Source organism: Callithrix jacchus, chromosome 4 (assembly GCF_049354715.1).
Source record: "Callithrix jacchus isolate 240 chromosome 4, calJac240_pri, whole genome shotgun sequence".
In the NCBI taxonomy this organism is placed as follows: Eukaryota; Metazoa; Chordata; class Mammalia; order Primates; family Cebidae; genus Callithrix; species Callithrix jacchus.
The window spans coordinates 60,210,207-60,232,348 of record NC_133505.1 but is presented as its reverse complement, the minus strand read 5'-3'; the positions used below and the strand labels follow the sequence as shown (position 1 = coordinate 60,232,348).

Sequence of the window (22,142 nt, the reverse complement as noted above, 5' to 3'; positions counted from 1 at the left end):
CCAAAGGTGGGTGCCTGCCACAATGTATATTCTGGGAGCAGGAAGAGCCAGTATAGCTGCAAGGTAAAGGACTCAGCAGCTGATGATTTTTTTCTAATTTATTTTGTTATTTCTCACCTCCTGCTGCTGTTAGAGACAGTAAATCCCCAGATAATCCAGGCCAGATGCTGGTGGGAGGAAGGGGAAAATGAAGAACAGTGGAAGGGCAGAATTTCCCCATCTTTCTCTCTTTAAAGCTTATAATCTGCTACTGTACATCCTACCTTCTACGGGCAGAGGGATGAAATGAACAGTGGGAAACATGGTTTGGGCACAACAGGTATTGATTAGGGCATCCAGACCTTAATAATAGCAGAAAAGAGCCACAGAATGGAGAGAAATGAGCCCCCAGTTGCATGCAGGATTAAGACTTTCTCTTTATTGCATTGTTTTGTCTCTTTATGGGTAAACATACATCTTAATCTGTGCTACTATAAAAAAGTACATGATACTGGGTAATTTATAAACAGCAGAGATTTATTTCTGACAGTTCTGGAGGCCAAGAAGTCCAAAATCAAGGTGCAGGCTATCTGGCCATGTACTTACATGATGGAAGTGTGGAAGGGGCAAAAGGCTCACATCTCTTTTATAAGGGTGCTAATCCCACCCATAAGGGATGACCTTATGACTTAATCACCCCCTAAGTTTCCCACCTTTTAATACTATCACTCTGATGATTAAATTTCAACAGAAGAATTTTTTGGGGGCACATTCAGACCTCAGGAGTGGGTATCTTCATCATTTGGTATTCTTCCTTTTACTTCTCTTAGATTTCTCCTTATATAGTCAATCTTCAGATGACAGCATTCCCATGGAGTTGATCTCAAGTGCTTTTCATTTATAAATTTGTACTTTCTCTCAGATATTCCCAAGAGTTTCTATCTGTTAACCTCTATAAATATTTTTTAATGTATCTAGCCTCAGACTTCTCTTCTAAGCCCCAGACCCAACTTGTCACTTGGATATTTTCTTTAATACCTAAAATGTAACATTTGTAAAATGGCCGTCTGAACCTTAATATCTAAAATTAGACATTAGACATGTAGACCTTAACTGTCTAAAAATGAATATTACTAGAACATGAACTACATGAGGGCAGGGGTTTTTGACTGTTCTGCCCACTACTGTATTTCCATACCTAAAGTGAGGCATAACACATACACATAGGCCCTCAATAAATATTTATTGAGTGCATTCTTTATTTCCCAGATGTTCCTGTTTATCTGCCATCTTGCTTCAGTTATGGATGTGAGACATTATTGATATCTTCCTCCTTACTCCTAGAACCAACCACCCAGGCCTTTTGATATTCCCAAATATATCTCAAATTTGTATCCTTCTCTCCAGATTCATTATCTAACTCTGATTCAAACTTTCAAAACTTTTGCCAGAACTACTGTGTTAACTATCTACGTTATTGTAATAGCCTTCTACATAGACTTTCTACTTTCACTTTTCTGAAATTTATTTCTCATACAACAAGCAGGATGACCTTTAAAAATATAAACTTGTTCATATAACTACTTCAAATACAATTCGAGGTCTTTAAAACAGATCAACAAAGTACTGCATTTTTTCTTTTTTTGAGACGGAGTTTTGCTCTTGTTACCCAAGCTGGAGTGCAATGGCGCGATCTCAGCTCACCGCAACCTCCACCTCCTGGGTTCAGTCAATTCTCCTGCCTCAGCCTCTTGAGTAGCTGGGATTACAGGCACGCACCACCATGCCCAGCTAATTGTTTTTGTATTTTTAGTAGAGATGGGGTTTCACCATGTTGACCAGGATAGTCTCGATCCCTTGACCTCGTGATCCACCTGCCTAGGCCTCCCAAAGTGCTGGGATTACAGGCGTGAGCCACTGCGCCCGACCAGTACTGCATTATTTTGTCCAGTCCTCATTCGTTTATGTGCTCTAGAGGTCTGATATTCATTTAGTTCCTCGAAAAACATATCACGTTCTCTGTTTCTGCACTGGCTGGCTCTTGGTTACCTTAGGACTTGACTCACTCTCCCCAATACAATTAGTTTGTTATGTGTACCGTGGGTTTAAAACAGTTTCACAACAGTATGATTTCTTAGATGTCATCCAAAATATTCATTTGGTGGTTTCAAAATAATTTTTAGGATAATCTCTAAGTGCTTTGGGAAGGCCTATGAGACACTTTTGGGTGGATCCTGCTTACCTCTTCAGAGTGAAGGGCCAATCATCACTAGGTGCCTATATCTTCTGTACACCTGAACTCTGGCCATGCCACATATATAGCAGTTATTTGAATGTTCCACACCATCGTATACATCATTGTTGTTAGCTAGGGTGCTCTGTCCATTTTGCCATCTGGCCCACTTTGGCTTGTCCTTAAGACCCAGCTCAGTTATCACCTCTTCTGGGAAGCATTCCTGGAAAGGACCACTCCCTTGGTGTGAGTGAAGTGCTCCATGTCTGCACACCACTGAGTGTCATTCTGCACCTAGCACGGTGCACTTCTGATTTTTGTCTATTTCTTGTACTGGTCATAGGTCTGGGAGGAAGGAGACTCTGTTCTTTGTGTTTGTCTTCCTAGTGCTTGACAAATATTCATTCACACACAAGAAAGCATTCAATGTTTTGCTATGGTTAATGGTGGCATTGCATCCTGAAATAAGGGGAAAATAATTTGTATATATTTGAAGACAATATTTCTATTTTTGGGGGGCATTTTTTTGTATTTTCATTCTGATGCAAACATTATTTTAATAAATTATCCCTTTCTTTCTCCTTTCTCTCTCTCTCTCTCTCTCTCCCCCCTCCCCTCCCCCACCTCAAATGATTTTGAAAGGCCCTGGCAGTTATTCTTAGAATCAAAATTTAAGTCCTACAAAATAAATAAACAGAGAACAATTGGTGAGTTTAAAGTGTGTTAGCCCACAAAGATTATTTTCTTTTTCTCCATGCCCATTTAGTAAGAATGGCTCTCTGAGACTGTGTAATTATGGATGAATGACATTGAAATGCTTGAACAATAATTTGTAGGAAATACAATTATGAGTAGAAGTCATTAGTGGGAGTAAATGAGTAGTTTGTTGGTTAACAGGTCAACATCGAAAGCCCAAAGTGATTAAACATAAAATTAAATTACAAGTTAAAAGCACAGTCCTTTTCATTTAAGCATATTCATAAATTATTGAGCTTTTTAAACTGTTGTTTTATGTGTTTTTTGATTTGTGGTACAGAAAGGAAGGGAGCTACCCAACCTGGGTTTCAATAGTTCTATGAACAGAAATGACTCAGATTTAAAATGTGTGCAGTGCCTTCTTCATCAGAGAAGTCAGTTGGTCCACCTTGTATGACATTTAAATAACATTTACGAAGTAATGAGTATAATTTTTTGAACATCAAAGCTAATTGGGTGCAGTTAATTTACAGCTATTTCCAGAGGCTGCAAATTCCATTTACTTGTCTAGTTCTCTGGTCTTAGATTCAGAAGAACTAGTTTCAGAACTTTGTGCTGGTACCTATTACTATATAATCTTATCCTTAAATAGTCAGTTTCCTATCTGTACAATCTGTTAAATAACAAAAATATAAAACCAAACAGTTCTTACTTGACAGTGAATTAGCACAGGTTGGGGTTATTCTAAGTTCTCAGTAAATGTTTATATTTTTTTCTGCTTTTTACATATTGAATATTATATACTCACTTGGGTGTATAACTTCTGGGGGTTTGCAAGTGATTGCCCAGAAGACAATACTTAAAATAGTTAATTTAAACCACTATGAATTCAATGTTAATTGTATGTCCAGAGCTGTTAGGAATTGCACTGTATAGAAAGGAGACATTAAAAAAAAAAAAAAGGAGACATAAGGCAGTGGCACAGCAGTCATGGTGCCACCTGTAAGGCGGGGAGAGAAGACACAGGCCCTGTAGTAATTTCAGAATGATTTAGTGCTGAGATACATTTAGGACTGACTACTGGTTACATAATTGAAGTCTCCCCAGGCTTCCCTGAGCCTGCTCAGCCTGTGGATATTTCAATAGTGATAAAAATTTTACCGTCTGCAACCCCAACTCTCACAAAATCTTCACCCCTTTTTAGCATTTCTGCTTGCTTGTTATAGGTGTACTCACAATGTGTTTCCTGTGAGTTAATTTCTCTGCCATAGTCACCACAAGGCATCTTTCATGTTCTTTTTTTCCTACTTTCGCTTTTTGGTCATTGTTTTCCATACAGGAAGGTAGTGGGGACTCCCTTATCCCTGCCTCTACTGCTGGTACCTGCCATGAGAGTACTGAACACATGGGTTTGAGGGTTCAGGCTTTCATTTAAAACCCCAGGGTGTGGGAGTGTGCTGTGTCCCATGATGAAATGTGGCAACTCTCTCTATGCTGCTCAGAGTCCCACCTGATCAACTGGACACCAAGACATTGGGTTCTCGTTTGTCCATCTCATTTGCGATTTTATGCATTCAGGATGTATTTATGGAACAATTATTATACACTAGACAATGTAAAAGGCATTGATGTTGTGGTGGTGAACAAACATAGGTATGGTTTCTGCTGTTGTGTTTAGTGGGGGGAGGCAAATTCTAAGTACAGAAATAGAGGCCAAATTGCAGTTGTGTCAATTGTGAGAAAAAAGACAACCATGGTGATATGACAGATGATGGTACAGGTTTTGCCTACTCAGCAAGTCTTGGAGGCTTCTCTCAAGATTAAATTCTAAAGAATGCAGCAGAGTGAGTGGGTGAGAGAATCTTGGGGGAGCAGCATCAGGTAACAAAGCCATCTGGAGAGTTCTTCCAAATCCTTCCCTCAGGTTCAGTCATGGGTCCTTGTGGTCAGGAGAGCAGGCCTGTATCTGAGATTTACCCCAAATCTTCTCTATCATCTTCTTTTCTCCCACCTGTTTCTTTGTGCAAACTTCTTCCCCCACACAAAGCAGCTCAAATAAATGGCCCAAAAACTACCCAGACATGCTTGGGCATATCTGAATTCCAGAGGTACATACAGATTTTGCTGAAGGAAGGATCTCATTGATCACTACAAGGTTGTAGGAGGAAGTGAAGATCAAGTGTTTTCTGAAATTCACTGAAAAGATGGGGCTTGAAATGTGCTTTAAAAGGATGAGGAGAAAGAAGCAAGGACACGGGTGGAAAGGACAAAATTGACAAAGGATTAGTTAGAGGCAGGATGACCCTATTAAATGAGAAGTGGTAAAAAGACTGGGCTTCCTGTAACAGAATTTATTCAGAAATCAGAGACCATAAAGTGGTGTCACATTATGGAGAGTCTTTAAAGTCAAGCAGGAAATTTGAGACTTTGTTACTGTTGCAGGAAAATACTTCAGGTTAATGGACAAAGAAGAGTTGTAATTAAAATAAATTAGCAAAAAATTATTTTTAAGAAAGAAAGTAAGGAGGAATGCTTAAAAGAATAAAAGCTGTTTGCAGAGGGTCTAGCTCAGGTAATTATAAGATGATAGTAGCTCATACAAATGTTAGTATCTACTATGTAGCTAGAAATATGAGGTCAACACTAATTAAACATCCAGGCTTGATGTTTTAACCACACACATAAAGATGTTATTTTTGCAGTGAGAGAGAATAAGTCATAAGATAGTTTTACTGTTTTCTAGAGGCCCTTTCAATATTTAGAAGGCTGTAACTGTTTGTTAATAGTTTAAAAAATGTACTTCAAAGATTCTCTGTGATTTTTCATCCATTCAGACTTGACCATTATTTATAGGAGTAATGAGATAGACCTTTGTCATCTCTATTCTTGGTTCTGCCATCTGTAACTTGCAATGTTGATAGGCACATAGCAGGTGTTTGCTGCGTGTTGACTGAGAATTGTGAACATTGATCACAGAGTCTGATGGCATTTTGTCTTTAAAAAACATTTTTCTATGCTTGGTAGAGATTTTTCTATGTAGACATTCAAGAACAGGTTATAAAAATTCACAAAGATATGCATATACATATAAATAAATTTTACTTAATTTTATTGTTTCCAAAGGTTAAGATATACAAACAAGGAATAAAATTAAAATTATTTTCTTTTGGGATGATTTATGTCTTAATTTTCCCCTGCCCTATAATTAGAAATTTTGAACTGTACATTTTTTTAAGATAAAATTATTGCCCAAGTAAACTTCAGAAATTACAACATTAACCCAGAGACCTTTGTAAGCCTAGAACAACATTATTGGTACAAGTGCCTATACACAGAGAGACACATAAATAAAGAGGAAAGTTTAAAATAATTTGAAAATGATTTATTGTCGGCCACCTCTGTAGTTAGAGATTCAAGTATTATTACTTTACTTCAGTACAACAAGGGAGGACAGTAACTTGCTGTGGGCTAAGGTAAATTATGATCTATTGCAAAGGAGGAAGGAAATGTACTATGGAGAGAGGAAGGAGTTGGGAGTAAGCCACGTGTTTTCTGAAGTATTCCGATAATGCCTTGAAAAAAAATCTGTTTCTTGACTCTTGCTGGAAAAGACCAGAATAAACTGTGAGACAGATGACCTTCTTGAATCTTTGATGAGTAAAGATTAGTATGCTGGTATGGGGATGATCAGGTGGGTGTGCTGGAGTGTAATACAAACAAAGATATCCAGAATCACAAGTTCTCCTTCAACTTCACGTAGTAGACCTATGTCAGACAGATCTAGTTTTTAGAGTTTGAAGGGATTATTTAATACACCAAGACTTATGACAACTGCTGAGATAATTTTTATTTTCCCCTTTATTTATGTTATTTGTGAAGTCTTCATATTGGAAATTAGTTATGGAGGTCTACATCAGGAAGTCTAATAGCCACTTGTTTTTATTTGGAATAAAAAAGAGGTGGTAAAATTTTATCCTCAAACACAGTGTGGCACAGAAAAGGAAGGGAAAAGACTAACATACACCTAGGGTCTATTATGTGGTAAGATCCAAGCTAGATGTTTCATAGATATTATTTCACTGAATCTTTCTAAAACCCTGTAATAGAACACCCTGCTACTTCTGGTTTTGACTGAGAAAACTGAAGCCCACTCATCAAGTTTATTACCCAAAGGAACAAGGTTAGAATATGACAAGACCGTGATTCAAATGTAAGTTTAATCTGATCACAATTCTTGTGCTTATTTTCTATTTTGGATTACTTTTATTGACCTCTTGTTACAGATAAAAAACAAACTAGTATCAAACAAAATAAAAGTAACATAAAACAAATTGGTACTTACCTATGCTGAAGCTTGCATTTACAGGTCTTATTTTATGGGATTCTTTGACTAAATAACATCACAGCATTTTTAAATTAATGATTAAATTATCTGAACAACTTTTCCTTGGCTGCTTTAGGTTCACTACCAAAAGTAATTGTCACCCATCTTCGAACAACTGCTCATGCCCGAGACACAGTGTTGGCTCTAGAAGATGCTGTGGACTGGCACCCTGGGGATGAAGTTGTCATCATCGGTGGAACCAGTGTTGAAGGTGCCAAACCGATGGAAGAGATTGTCACTGTGGAAACTGTGCAGGATACAGACCTCTATCTCAAGTCACCTTTGAGGTACTGAGTGTCAGTTTGGCTAAGTTGACACGGAAGAAGATGAGATCTTAACTGTGTTGAGGTCTATTTGAAAGACCCCAAACATTTGTATTGAAGTCTTTTAATGATATATTTCTTCTGCATTAAACAATGTTAGATATTTTTACAAGAAAATTGAAAAGCTTGAAATGTTTTAAAGATTTAGACTTTGTAAGTTAGTTTGTCTTGTGAGTCTCTAAAACTTCTTCTGCCTTACACAAATGATCAGCATAGTTTCTAATTTTCATGCACTTGTGTCTATAGTTCACTATTTAGTATTTGAGTTTCTAAAGAAATATGAATAGATCCCCAAAGGAAGAATTAGCTTAATCTAGTGGTTTATTATTCCTAGTAACATTTGGAATGATGTCCTCAGTTCTATCATCCTCTTCTTTTCCCCAGGTATTCTCACAACTTTACAGAGAATTGGGTGGCTGGAGAGCACCATATTTTAAAGGCCACGGTGGCTCTGCTCAGCAGGAGCATTACCATACAAGGAAATCTCACTAATGAGAGGGAGAAGCTGCTTGTTTCATGCCAGGAGGCCAATGCTCCAGAAGGTAGAAGAGTATTTTGTTGGAAAGTCCAATGAGCTAAAAAGGAATATTCTTACTGTCTGATGATAGATGGCCTTGCTATGGTTGACCTCTTTTAAAATAGAATAAGCCCTTAACCTTTGGATGCCCATAATTTTCTGTAGTTTTCAGAATGCTCTTGATTAATTGTCATTTCATCCTCCTCTCTGCCCAACCGCCCAACAACCTTGTGAAAAAGACACAAGACAAAAGAAATAATGCATTATTTGTCTTGGGAGCATATTTCTATTAAAGAACTAAATCTGAAGACTTGAGTTACATTTCTCGATTTGATGTTATAATTCCAGTTCACTTCTAAGATTCTCATGAAAACCATAATGCCAGAGTTACAGGCTCAGGCAGTACATTCTTACTATTAGACTTCTAGGACTCCCCCATCCCCCTTTCAGGGTTTGTTTTCTGAGTGAACTAACACACACTTTAGGTAAGTGGTGGAAAAAAGTCAATTTATCTTCTAGTAGAATAGCAGGCACTGAATCACACTGATGTGCCTATTAAACATCTATTTCAGGGATGGTTAGTTTAGTAGGTTATGTTTTGGTTTCCCAGGCTGTAGATTATGAGGCTTTCACATGTTGTGAAGACATCATTTGTCAACTTTGGTCCAGGATGGTGTGGGTGTCAAGGATGACTTCCAGGCATGAGCTCTGGATGGATGATAAGGCTATTTACTGGAATGGGAAGAGGAGCAGTTTTGGGGTGGGAGAGTGGTGATTGTGAATTTAAGTTTGTACATGTCGTAACTGAGATGCCAGGCTAGCAACTGTGTAGAGATACCTGGTAATGTGTGGAGCCTGGAAGAAAGGTCAAGGCTGGAGTTAAAGATTTAAGTTGTGTCTAAATATAGGTGCATGGGAGTATAATGTTACCATGTGGTTGGGTGTGGGGAGCTGTTAGAAGTTGAGAGGGACTTTGCCCTCACCTCCCTTCCTACAAATCATCTACTCACAAACGTGTCATTCTGAAAAGAATGTTTAGGTAACAGTGGGTTTACTTCCATCAACTGCCAACTTTATCAATTCTGCAGAATTGGGATCTAAATTCTATTCAAACTTTTTTGGTATTCTGAGATCATATTTTGTCAACCATTGCATTTGATCATGCTATAAGTGAGACCATGCTTTTAGTTTAAGCCATTATATATATGTTAGCTCCAAATGAACAACATCTTTTATTTAATTACCAATTGTAAATGTAACTATAGTAGTCTCAAAATAAGCCATTCCGTTTCTGTGTGGGACTGAAGTATGAAACAAGGTGGCTGAATTTAATAATACCAGGTCTGGCCATTTAAAATGTTACAGATCACTGGCACAAATAATCAAATTGTGATAAGGCATACAAATATAAATATCTCTTCATTCACTTCTTCTTTGGGTGTTAGCAAATGACTGGATTGTCAAATTTACTGTGGTATGATGCCGTGTTTTATGTTATTGGTGGTTCTTTGGATCATTAACATGAATAATCTTTATTGTTCAGTTGGAGAGATGATTTCTTCTCCAGATCAGTTTATACCACCAAATGACATGTATCAACAGATGGTGCCATGGATCCTGAGGTCACAGCATTTTGATAGCAATAGTAGTTGTATGTGTTAGGTCTAGGTAGCTTGCTGTATTCCCTAGCATTTATAGTTGTGTGTGTTAGTTCAGGTGGTTGCTGTCCTCACTAGCATTTGTTGTTGTGTGTGTTAGGTTCAGATTGCTGCTGTTTTCACTAGTGGCACAGCTGGAGAAGTAGGTGTTGGTGCAGGAGCTGTTCAGTAGTTTCTCTGGAGTCCCTTGACATTTCTGTAGTAGTGTTATTGCTAAGTCCCCAAGCCATAAAACAGCACAGTAATGGGGAAACCTCACTGGACAGCTTAAGATTAAAAAGTGCTGTGATTACATTCAGTGCTCACATGTCTTTCCTACAATTATCAACCACAAGAAGGTCATTTTATTGCACACTTTCTCCAGAGGATCTTTTGGATTGAAATAAGCATCTATTTAGGTTGGGTCTGTGGGTTATAGTCTGACTCTGTGACAGTAATTAAGGTGATTGATTTGGGAGTTTCTGGAAAAAATAGAGTGAAGGCAACATCACGTCCTGGTTATTGGATCTTTTAAGTAATAATCTACAGAGGAAAATCAAAGAAAAGGGAACATAAGATTATTAAATGAAATAAATAATAATGGTTTTTCCTTGATGCAGACAGTGCCTGTTAAACTGGGAGATTTTTGTCTAGAAGCATGTTCTATATGCTTTAGGTTCTCTGGACTTTATTTTGTGTTTCAGGTCATTTGCAGCACTGTTTGTACTCCACGAGCGAGAAGACTCTGGGATCCAGGGATATGGGAGCCAGAGTCATCATTCAGTCCTTCCCAGAAGAGCCCAGTCGGGTCCTGTTGAAGGGAGTGCAGTTTCGAGTCTTGGGGCAAGCCTTCCATAAGCATCTGAGCTCACTGATTCTGGTGGGCGTCATGAGAGGTAAGGGGGTCCAGACCTAGGCTCTTCTCCTGTTTCTTTCTTCCATGTTTAGGGCACTACATGCAGGGGGCAATGATAGATGATATGTGGGATTTGAGGGATTTAGAGATGGATAATTGTTATATTCTAGGTCTCTAGTTCCCAAACTTTAGTATGCCTAAAGAAATCACTTGTGGTGCTTATTAAAATTCAGAGTTATAAACCTTACCTCAACAAATTCTGGTCTAAGTTAGGTTTAAGAATGTGTATTATATTATATTATATTTTTTGAGATGGAGTCTCGCATTGTCATCCAAACTGCAGTAGCATGATCTTGGCTCACTGCAACCTCTGCCTCTCAGATTCAAGCGCTTCTTTTTCCTCAGCTTCCTGACTTGCTGGGATTACAGGTGCGAACCATTGTGCCTGGCTAATTTTTTTTTTATTTTTAGTAGAGATGCGGTTTCACATGTTGGCCAGGTGGTCTCAAACTCCTGACCTCGTGATCTGACTGCTTTGACCTTCCAAAGTGGTGGGATTGCAGGTGTGAGCCACTGCGCCCAGCCAGGAAAGTGTATTTTAAATAAACCTTATGATTCTGGAACAGGCAGTCCAAGGAGTACACTTTGAGAACTGTCACACTAAGTGCAGCACAATTCGTGTTTTGAATTCTCTCTCTACTATTTACTAGCTTTGTAACTATAGGGGAAGTGGCATTAAATGATCAACACTGTGGAAGTCCAGACACTTTTATGTAAAGTTGTCCTAACTCAGAGGAATCTTTTGCCTGGGGAAATGAGGAGGAATCGGATGGAACCCAGGTGATTTTCCTGGGAATGGGGAGCAGATATATGTGCAGACCTTGGCCAGAAATGAAGATATAAGAAGGGAATAGGAAACATCAAAATCAGAATCAAAAAAAGAGAATATAACCCGATGCACTGATAAATGTTCTAAAATCAAAGTTGAATGTAGGAACATCGAGGGCAAAAACTCATTACCAAAAGCTGATATGCAGAGAATCACAGAATGAGGGTACAGATGCCAAGTCATGAGGACAGCAGCTCCATTTCTGAGTGATCCTCCCTATTTGCCAGCACTTTCAACACCCACACATTCAAGCTTTGTCTTCTTTAAAGAGGCAGTGCCCTGGGGGTTCAGAGGTTGATGCCTGACAAAGGACATCAGGGCATACTTTGTGGTTCAGGTGTCCCTCGAGAGACACTAGGATTCTAACAGGTAATGGCAGAGTAATCCTTGAGGTCATTGAGGGCAGGATTCTGACCAGCCAAAAGCAACATTTTCCATCATTTCAAATTATCTGCATGCTAAGGACGTCTATTTATTCTAATACTTCCAATATCTTTTGTATTTATTTGAGTCATTTTGGGGAATGGCTCCTCTTATTGCCTTTCCCCTAGTGCTTTGGATCGATTAGTATCTTTATTCCCTTCTCTCTGGTTCTTTGCTCAGCTGTTTATAGTACTGCAGAATATTTGACATGGGCCAGTCCAGTAAAAAAGAGGGTAGCAGTCACAAATAAGTTATCAATTGAACATAATCAAAGCCCTTCCTTGATCAAATTTTACCTAACCTTCCTCTCCCACCTGTGTTCCAATCAGAGTAGCTGCATATTTATCTATTTTATAGATATTTTATATTTTAGGTTTTATTTGGAGAAGAGTTCAGTGCTTAAAAAAGGAAAGTTTGAAGATTACTGCATTAATACATTATTGCCATAAAACCCTGTTAAAATGCAGAGGCTAGAAACTTTTGGAATGCTCTTCAAGGACTCTTTTATTGTTTAACACCATGAAGCCCCTCATGTCCTATGTGGCCAATTACAGTTACTCAGTATGGAAGCTGCTTTTTGTGTAGCCCTTATGAGTGGAATACTGGGATTGGTGAACCTTTAAAAAGTATTGTGCAACATTTACCTATGTAACAAACCTGCACATCCTGCACATATATCCTAGGAACTTTAAATTAAATTAAAAATTTTTAGAAGGTACTGTTCAAAGATCCCAATGCCTTCTCTTTTTTTGGGTCAAATGGAATTTGCAGTTCTTGTCCATGCCTATGTCATGAATGGCATTGCCTAGGGTTTATTCTAGGGTTTTTATGATGTTAGGCCTCATGTTTAAATCTTTAATCGGTCTAGAGTTAATTTTTGTATAAGGTATAAGGAAGGGATCCAGTTTCAGCTTTCCACATATGACTAGTCAGTTTTCCCAACACCATTTAAATAGGGAATCCTTTCCCTATTGCTTGTTTTTGTCAGGTTTGTCAGAGATCAGATGGTTGTAGTTGTGGTGCGTTCTTTCTGAGGCCTCTGTTCTGTTACATTGATCTATATGTCTGTTTTGGTACCAGTACCATGCTGTTTTGAGTATGGTAGCCTTGTAATATAGTTTGAAGTCAAGTAGCATGATGCCTCCAGCATTTTTTTTTTTTTTTTTTTGCTTAGTATTGTCTTGGCTATGCAGGCTCTTTTTTGGTTCCACATGAAATTTAAGATGGTTTTTTCCAATTCTGTGAAGAAGGTCATTGGTAGCTTGATGGGGATAGCATTGAATGTATAAATTACTTTGGGCAGTATGGCCATTTTCATGATATTGATTCTTCCTAACCATGAGCGTGGAATGTTTTTCCATATGTTTGTGTCCTCTCTTCTTTCTTTGAGCCGTGGTTTGTAGTTCTCCTTGAAGAGGTCCTTCATATCCCTTGTTAATTGTATACCTAGGTTTTTTATTCTCTTTATAGCAATTGTGAATGGGAGTTCATTCATGATTTGGCTGTTTGTCTATTACTGGTGTATAGAAATGCTTGCAATTTTTGCCATTGATTTTGTATCCTGAGACTTTGCTGAAGTTGCTTATCAGTTTAAGGAGATTTGGAGCTAGATGATGGGGGTTTCTCAGTATACAATCATGTCATCTGCAAACAGGGACAATTGGATGTCCTCTTTTCCTATTCAAATACCCTTTATTTCTTTCTCTTGCCTGATGGCCCTAGCCAGAACTTCCAACACTCTGTATTCAACAGGAGTGGTAAGAGAGGGCATCCTTGTCTGGTGCCAGAATTAAAAGAAAATGCTTTCAACTTTTGCCCATTCACTATGATATTGTCTGTGGGTTTCTCATAAATAGTCTTATTTTGTTTTGAGATACAATCCGTTGATACCTAGTTGATTGAGAGGTTTTAGCATAAAGGACTGTTGAATTTTGTTGAAGGCTTTCTCTGCATCTATTGAGATAATCACATGGTTTTTGTCTTTGGTTCTGTTTATGTGATGGATTACATTTAAAGATTTGTGGATATTGAACCAGCCTTGCATCCCTGGGAAGAAGCCAACTTGATTGTGATGGATAGCTGTTGAATTTGGTTTGTCAAGATTTTTGCATCAATGTTCATTATGGATGTTGGCATTAAATTTTCTTTTTTAGTTGTGTCTCTGCTAGATTTTGGTATCAGGATGATGTTGGTCTCATAAAATGAGTTAGGGGGGATTCCCTCTTATTGTATTGTTTGGAATAGTTTCAGAAGGAATGATACCAGCTCCTATTTGTACCTCTGGTAGAATTTGGCTGTGAATCTATCTGGTCCTGGACTTTTTTTGATTGGTAGGCTATCAATTGTTGCCTCAACTTCAGCCCTTGTTATTGATCTATTCAGGAATTCAACTTCTTCCTGGTTTAATATTGGGAGGATGTAAGTGTCCAGGAATTTATCAATTTCTTCTAGATTTACTAGTTTATTTGCATAGAGGTGTTTGTAGTAATCTCTGATGGTAGTTTGTATTTTTGTAGGATAGGTGGTGATATCTCCTTTATCATTTTTAATTGCATCTATTTGAATCTTCTCTCTTTTCTTTTTTATTAGTCTGGCTAGCAGTCTATCTGTTTTGTTGATCTTTTCAAAAAACCCATCTCCTGGATTTATTGATTTTTTTTGAAGGGTTTTTTGTGTCTGTCTCCTTCAGTTCTTCTTTGAGCTTAGTTATTTCTTGCCTTTTGCTAGCTTTTGAGTTTGTTTGAGCTCCTCTAGTTCTTTTAAGCATGATGTTATGATGTCGATTTTATATCTTTCCTCACTTCTCTGGTGGGCATTTAGTGCTAAATGTTCCTCTAGACACTGCTTTAAATGTGTCCCAGAGATTCTGGTATGTTGTGTTTTCATTCTCATTGCTTTTGAAGAGCATCTTTATTTCTGCATTCATTTCATTATTTATCCATTTGTCATTCAGGAACAGGTTGTTTAGTTTCCATGTAGTTGTGCGGTTTTGAGTGAGTTTCTTAATCCCGAGTTCTAATTTGATTGCACTGTGGTCTGAGAGACTATTTGTTTTGGTTTCCATTCTTTTCATTTATTGAGGAGTGTTTTACTTCCAATTATGTAGTCAATTTTAGAATAAGTGTGATGTGGTGCTGAGAAGAATGTATATTCTGTGGTTTTGGGGTGGCGAGTTCTGTGGATGTCTATTAGGTCCACTTGATCCAGATCTGAGTTTAAGTCCTGGATATCCTTGTTAATTTTCTGTCTGGTTGATCTGTCTAGTATTGTCAGTGGGATGTTAGTCTCCCACTATTATTCTGTGGGAGCCTAAGTCTCTTTGTAGGTCATTAAGAACTTGCTTTATGTGTCTGGGTGCTCCTGTATTGGATGCATATATATTTAGGATAGTTAGCTCTTTTTGTTGCATTAATCCCTTTACCAGTATGAAATGCCCTTCTTTGTCTCTTTTGATCTTTGTTAGTTTAAAGTCTGTTTTATCTGAGACTAGGATTGCAACCCCTGCTTGTTTTTGCTTTCCATCTGCTTGGTAAATCTTCTTCCATCCCTTTATTTTGGGCCCATGTGTATCCTTGCATGTGAGATGGGTCTCCTGAATACAGCACACCAATGGGTGTTGACTTTTTATCCAATTTGCTAGTCTGTGTCTTTTGATTGGGGCATTTAGCCCATGTACATTTAAGGTTAATATTGTTATGAGTGAATCTGAACTTGCTATTTTGATGCTAGCTGTTTGTTTTGCCCATTAGTTGATGCAGTTTTGTCATATTGTTGATGGTCTTTACAGTTTGGTACATTTTTGAAGTGGCTCATACTGGTTGTTGCTTTCCATGTTTAGTGCTTCCTTCAGGAGCTTTTGTAAGGCAGGCCTAGTAATGATGAAATCTCTCAGCAGTTGCTTGTCTGTAAAGCATTTTACTTCTCTTTCGCTTATGAAGCTTAGTTTGGCTGGATATGAAATTCTGGGTTGAAAATTATATTTTTTTTAAGGATGTTGAATATTGGCCCCCATTCTCTTCTGGCTTGTAGGGTTTCTGCCAAGACATCACTGTGAGTGTGATGGGCTTCCCTTTGTGGGTAACCTGACCTTTCTCTCTGTATGCCCTTAGCATTTTTTCCTTCATTTCAACCCTGGTGAATCAGATGATTAATTATGTGCCTTGGGGTTGCTCTTCTTGAGGAATACCTTTGTGGTGTTCTTTGTATTTCCTGTATTTGAATGTTGGCTTGCCTTACTAGGTTGGGGAAGTTCTCCTGGATAATGTCCTGAAGAGTGTTCTCCAATTTGGTTTCATTCTCCCCATCACATGCAGGCACACTGATCAAACATAGATTGGGTCTTTTCGCATAAACCCATATGTCTTGCAGGGTTTGTTCATTTCTTTTCACTCTTTTTTTCTTGCCTTCTCATTTTATTTGATTGAGTTGATCTTCAATCTCTGATATCCTTTCTTCTCCTTGATCGAGTTGGCTATTGAAACTTGTAAATGCATCACGAAGTTCTCATGCTGTGTTTTTCAACTCCATCATGTCGTTTATGTTCTTCTTCACTCTAACCACTCTAACTTGTTAGCATTTCATCTAACCTATTTTCAAGGTTCTCACTTTCTTTGAATGGGTTGGAACATGCTCCTTTAGCTTGCAGAAGTTTGTTATTACCCACCTTGTGAAGCCTGCTTCTGTCAATTCATCACAATCATTCTCCATTGAGTTTTGTTCCCTTGGTGGTGAGGGGTTGTGATCCATTGGAGAAGAGGCATTTTGGCTTTGGCAATTTTAGCCTTGTTGCACTGGTTCCTTCCCATCTTCATGGATTTATCTACCTTTGGTCTTTGAAATTCGTGAGGTTTGGGTTGGGTTTTGGAGTGGATGTCCTTTTTGTTGATGTTGAAGTTGTTTCTTTCTGTTTGTTAGTTTTTCTTCTAACAGTCAGGTCCCTCTCCTGCAAGTTTACTGGAGTTTGCTGGAGGTCCACTCCAGACTATGCTTGCCTGAGAATAACCCATAGGGGCTGCATGCAGAACAGCAAAGATTACTGCCTATTCCTTCCTCTGGTAGCTTCGTCCCCAAACAGTATCTGCCATATGTCAGCCAGACCTCTCCTGTATGATGTGTTTCCCAGTTACGATACATGGTGGGTCAGGGAGCCACTGGAGGAGGCAGCCTGTCCCTTAATGGAGCTCAAGCACTGTGCTGCAGGATCCATTCCTTCCTTCAGGATTGTTGGGCAGGGATGTTTAAGTCTGCTGAAGCAGAACCCACAACTGCCCCTTTCCCCAGGAGCTCTGTTTCAGGAAGGTGGGGGCTTTGTAAGTCCCTGACAGGCTGCTGTTTTTTTTTCTGAGATGACCTGCCCAGCAAGACGGGAATCTACTTGACAGTCTGCCTGCAGAGGCTTCTCTGAGCTGCTGTGTTGGGCTCCGCCCAGCTGCTGTGTAAACTTCCAGGGGCTTTGTTTATGCAGCCAATGTTGAAGCCACCTAATGGAGCCTCAGCAATGGCTGGCACCCCTCCCCCCACCAAGCTTGAACATCCCAAGTGGAGCTCAGGCTGCTGTGCTAGCTGTGAGAGTTTCAAGCCAGTGGATTTTAGCTTGGTGTTACAGGTACCAGAGGGAGTCTCTTGGTCTGTGGGTCGTATAGACCATTCAAAAAGGATAGTATCTGACCCGGAGTGCTGGAAAAGTCCTTAATGGCTTCCTTTGGCTGGGAGAGTGAGTTCTCTGGCCCCTTGTGCCTCTTAGGTGAGACAGTGTCCCACCCTGCTTTGGCTTGTGGACTATTCCCACTGTCTAACTAGTGCCAATGAGATGAACCTGATACCTCAGTTGGAAATGTAGAGATCACTGGTCTTCTGGTGTGCTCTCACTGGGAACTGCAGACTGGAGCTGTTCCTATTCAGCCATCTTGGCAGAAGTTGAATTTTTACTATTTTAATGTCAATTTTTCCATCAGAATGCAAATACACAAATGCAGATTTTACTTAGTTTTGTTCATCTTCATGTTTCTAGCACAATGCAATGCACAATTCCTGAAACATATAGTTGATACTCAGTAATTATGTATTCATTGACTCATCTAGGCCTCATAACCAGATTTGGGGATCACAGAATATACCTGTGGAGCCCATATAATGATTTTCCTAATTGTCAATTTTTTTTTAGCATAGTAGAGGATAGCTTTTTTAGTTTTATAAACCTATCCAGTTCAAATGTGAGAGTCATGATCCTCAGGCCAACCTTTGGCCTTGCTTTCAGTTGGGAATAAGAGTCTCTGGCTTTCTGGGGCCAAGAATATTATTGCCTGATAAATTATAAATATAAAGTCACAGCTTCAGTTTTCAAAGATCAGGGTTGGTCTATAAGCAGTGCTCTTCACATTATCCATAACTTCTCATCTGCTATATTGTGATGAGAGCTGATACCAAAGATGATGGCCAGTTGGAAATCTTGACAGCTGAGTTCTTTTATTGTTGAGACACATTTTGTCTTTCTCAGTCTGTTTTTCTTTTTTCTAACCCTTGATTGTTGAATTTTACCCTTTTTATTGTTAAGGGCCATTGGCTTGAGTTACCCATTTTCTTGATTTGATTGCTGCTTCTAACTTCCTGTCTCCTGAGTTTCATTATTATATGGGAGAATGTCTTTAGCTATAGCATAGCTTGCTTTAAATATGGTCAACAGAATCTCAGGAGCCATTTCTAATTTTCACTTTACCCTTTCCTATTCAGAGTCTTTCATACAGGGCTGCACAGTGTGGAACTCCTTCAGTAGAGGCCTCAGCATGTGTAGGACCTTAGGCCTGAAGGTGGACAGTAACATATTCTACAATATTTTAGGTCATGCACTGCTGGTTGGTAAGTAAAACAAGTTAGTTTAATTTCTGCATTCTTGAACAGGATACAGTTTTTCACAATGAATTCTCCTCAAATTTTGAATTCCCAATTTATAAAAATATTGGTCTTATAATTGTTAGAAAAGAAATACCTAATAGAGATGATGGGGCAATGGATGCCACACACCACCACCATGGCACCCGTATGCCTATGTAATGAACTTGCACAATCTTCATGTGTACCCCAGAACTTAAAGTATAATAAATAAATTTTAAAAAACCAACCAACAAAAAGCAAAACAAAACAAAAGAAGTTAAAAAAATAAAGAAATGGGCTACAGTAAAAAATTGTAAATTTAAATTTAGTCATCACTGATTGGCTTACTAAACTTCACCTATGGGATACTGATCTTTTAAAGGTTAATTCCGGTTAATCAGTATAAAATGGGAAGTTTTAAAGTTTACTACCAGTAATTTTCACAATAATTCTAAATCACATACGTGTGTCTTTGTATAGTCTTACAGATTGTCAAACTTGGATGTCGGCCAAGGATTTAAAAATCTGGAATTCTCTTCTTAGTAGAATTCAAGCTCCTGTTGCTTGCTGAAGAAACCCATATTTCAGAATCTTTAACTCATCACCTGTATCTACTTCTGTTTCCTAACATTCATTTCCCTTGCAGAACTCAAAATCATTCTTAAAAATCTCAAATCGCATCATATTACTTCTTTCTTTTGAGTTTCTTACTGCTTTTAAAATAGAATCCCAAACTCTTAACCAGACTTAAGAGATCCCTTCAGTGATTTTTTGTCTCTGTTAACCTCTGTAAAAAACCAAGAGTTTGTTCTTTTTCTCTTCCTCTGTACTCAAGTGACACTAAAATATTTTATTTTAGTTTCTTCCAAAGAGCACACTTTTTCCTTGCTTGGGGTCTTTGCACAAGCTCTCTGGCTCTGTTCATGCCAGTTACTCTCCTCCTGCAAGATCCCCTCTTCCAGACAAGTTCTTCTGTTTAAGCTCTTTAAGCACCAATCATTACTTCTCAATTTAAAATTATATACCACATTTCTGGTCATCTGATTAATGTCTTTTTACCACCAAATTTCTTGAGGACATTGTCTCCTGAACACTTAGCATATTAACTAGTGCACTGTAGATCTATTAGTTGAAAGAAATGAATTAATTAAGGAACAAAAGGTCTCTAGTTTAACAGAATAAAAAAGTAAATCAGAGGTTTTCATTGAAAGTGGGAATGTAACTGTATTTGTTAAATACTGTTTGATATTTAATTCTATAATGTCATCAGTGGGAAAATGTATGTTTCATTTAAGAACAATCTGTTGAGATAACAGCTATAAAAGTTCTATAAAAGTATGTGAGATGGAAACTGTCTAGTGAGAAAATATGAATCAGATACATTTGCTTTAAAACACACTCTAGCTCTAAAAGACAAAAAACTAAGGGCAACCAAGGTGATCAGGTGCAGAAAAATCTTTTGATTAGAAAAGGACAGCCATAGGGAAGTCAACTAACAGATATAGGACTGACTTTGTTTTTTTCTGTGTTTGTCCATGCAAGGGAAAAGATGAAACCTCAAGGAGAAATTGAGAGAGGTATTACTCTAACAGTATTACTTTAGCAGAAAACAATTATGTGGAATAGATATTAACTACACAAGGAAGAAAATCTGTAGGAGGAATTTAGCCTTTAGTGCTTGAATGTTTTGAATTATAAGCTTTTGATAGCTATTCTATTACAAGAGAGGGAATTAAAATTTTTGTTTATTAATGTGTAGTAGGCAAAGCACTCAATCTCACGCATAACAAGTATGCCATCCCAGACCCATGAAATGACACAAGAAAGCCTCTTTACTTAAAGACTTTGTAATGAAGAGTTCTTTGGGGCTGCTCTTTATTGACAGCACTTAAATGACTGATTTCTCTATGTATTATGAACCATGCTTTCTCTTCTATTCCAACCTCAGTGGTTTGGGTGTGAAGGTCCCAGGCATTATCCGTCCTGTTCCCCCAGGACGTTTCAGACCTTCCAAAGGAAGATGGGGGAATGCAGACAGCAGGTGGCCAGTTCGAACAGCTTGGAATGGGATTGGTGTTGACACAGGATATGCGGCACTTAACAGTAGAGACAGTCACTTAAACTCCTCTTAAGAAGTAAAACAAATCTGTTTCTCTGTTCTTTTTATTTAAAATGAACTTCTGATTCCTAATACTCTAGAACTGAAGAGTTCATAAGATTTGTATCTCTTTCCCTGGTTTACAGATAAAAACACAAAAACAAAACAACACACACCCAAAGAAAAAGTAATGTTGTAGCATCCCTTGTTTTCTGGAGTGGCATAAAATATGTTCAAGTAACAGGGTCTTTTGTTCTCAGGGACATGCATGGAGATGAGGTATATCTCTTGGGAGGCAATTCGTGGAAGGAAAGATGGTAAATATGTAAACTAATTTTAAATCTATTACAGTGTATTTAAAATTGTCATATATTTTATAGACCAGCCTGATGGCAAACTGTTAGGTCTCTTAAGTTTATTGAGCATTCTAAGTATTTTATGAATATATATACATATATATGAAATGCATTATGTGAACTATGATGTGTATTAGTAGAATCAAGAGTGTTGAGTTTTGTGAATTTTAATTATGTTTGTGGATCCCCTGGGTTTGTTTAAACATTAGACTGGTCAGGACATGGAAATATAATAAGAAACAACATAATCATCCGGGTTTCTGGTGCTGAGGGACTCTCCAATCCTGAAATGTTGACACCATCTGGCATCTATATCCGCAGTCCCACCAATGTTATAGAGGTAAGATCTTCAGCTCCACCAGGAAGGCCAGAACCAGGAGGGCATAAAGTTCATTCTAATTCAGGGGTGTCCTGTCTTTTGGCTTCCATGGGCCACATTGGAAGAAGAGTTGTCTTAGATCACACATAAAATGCACTTCTGATAACACGAATGACAGCTGATGAGCTAAAAAAAAATTGTAAAAGAAATCTCCTAATGTGTTAAGAAAGTTGATGAATTTGTATTGGGCCACGTTCAAAGTCATCTTGGGCCGCAGGTGACCTGTGAGCTGCGGGTTGGACAAGCTTGATCCAAAAGTTCGTTAAGGTGGTAGTAGCATTAGTGGTGGTGTGGTATGAAATGTTTACTTGCTGCACATTAATATCAAGAAATTAATTTATAATTTTGCATTATAAATGTAATTATTCCTCTCAGGATTCCTGGAAACACTTTTTTGAAGCAATACATCATGGAGCAAACAAAGTAGATATTGATCATTTCCTGGTCATTTCGATAATGCAGACTAAAATATCTCGCTGAACTATCCACTGTGGGTGCTGAT

The 22,142-nt window shown here is 38.2% G+C and overlaps 1 protein-coding gene across 3 annotated transcripts in view; it reads left to right on the top strand.

Moving 5' to 3' along the window:
• Nucleotides 1-22,142, top strand: part of PKHD1 (PKHD1 ciliary IPT domain containing fibrocystin/polyductin) — a 515,189-nt gene that overhangs the window by 186,184 nt on the left and 306,863 nt on the right. For all 3 annotated transcript variants that reach the window (XM_035295877.3, XM_035295878.3, XM_078370699.1), the window contains 6 exons: nt 7,369-7,579; nt 8,000-8,157; nt 10,474-10,665; nt 18,667-18,792; nt 21,166-21,222; nt 21,471-21,601. In XM_035295877.3, coding sequence (XP_035151768.3) covers nt 7,369-7,579; nt 8,000-8,157; nt 10,474-10,665; nt 18,667-18,792; nt 21,166-21,222; nt 21,471-21,601 — 875 coding nt within the window. The remainder of the gene's footprint in view (nt 1-7,368; nt 7,580-7,999; nt 8,158-10,473; nt 10,666-18,666; nt 18,793-21,165; nt 21,223-21,470; nt 21,602-22,142) is intronic.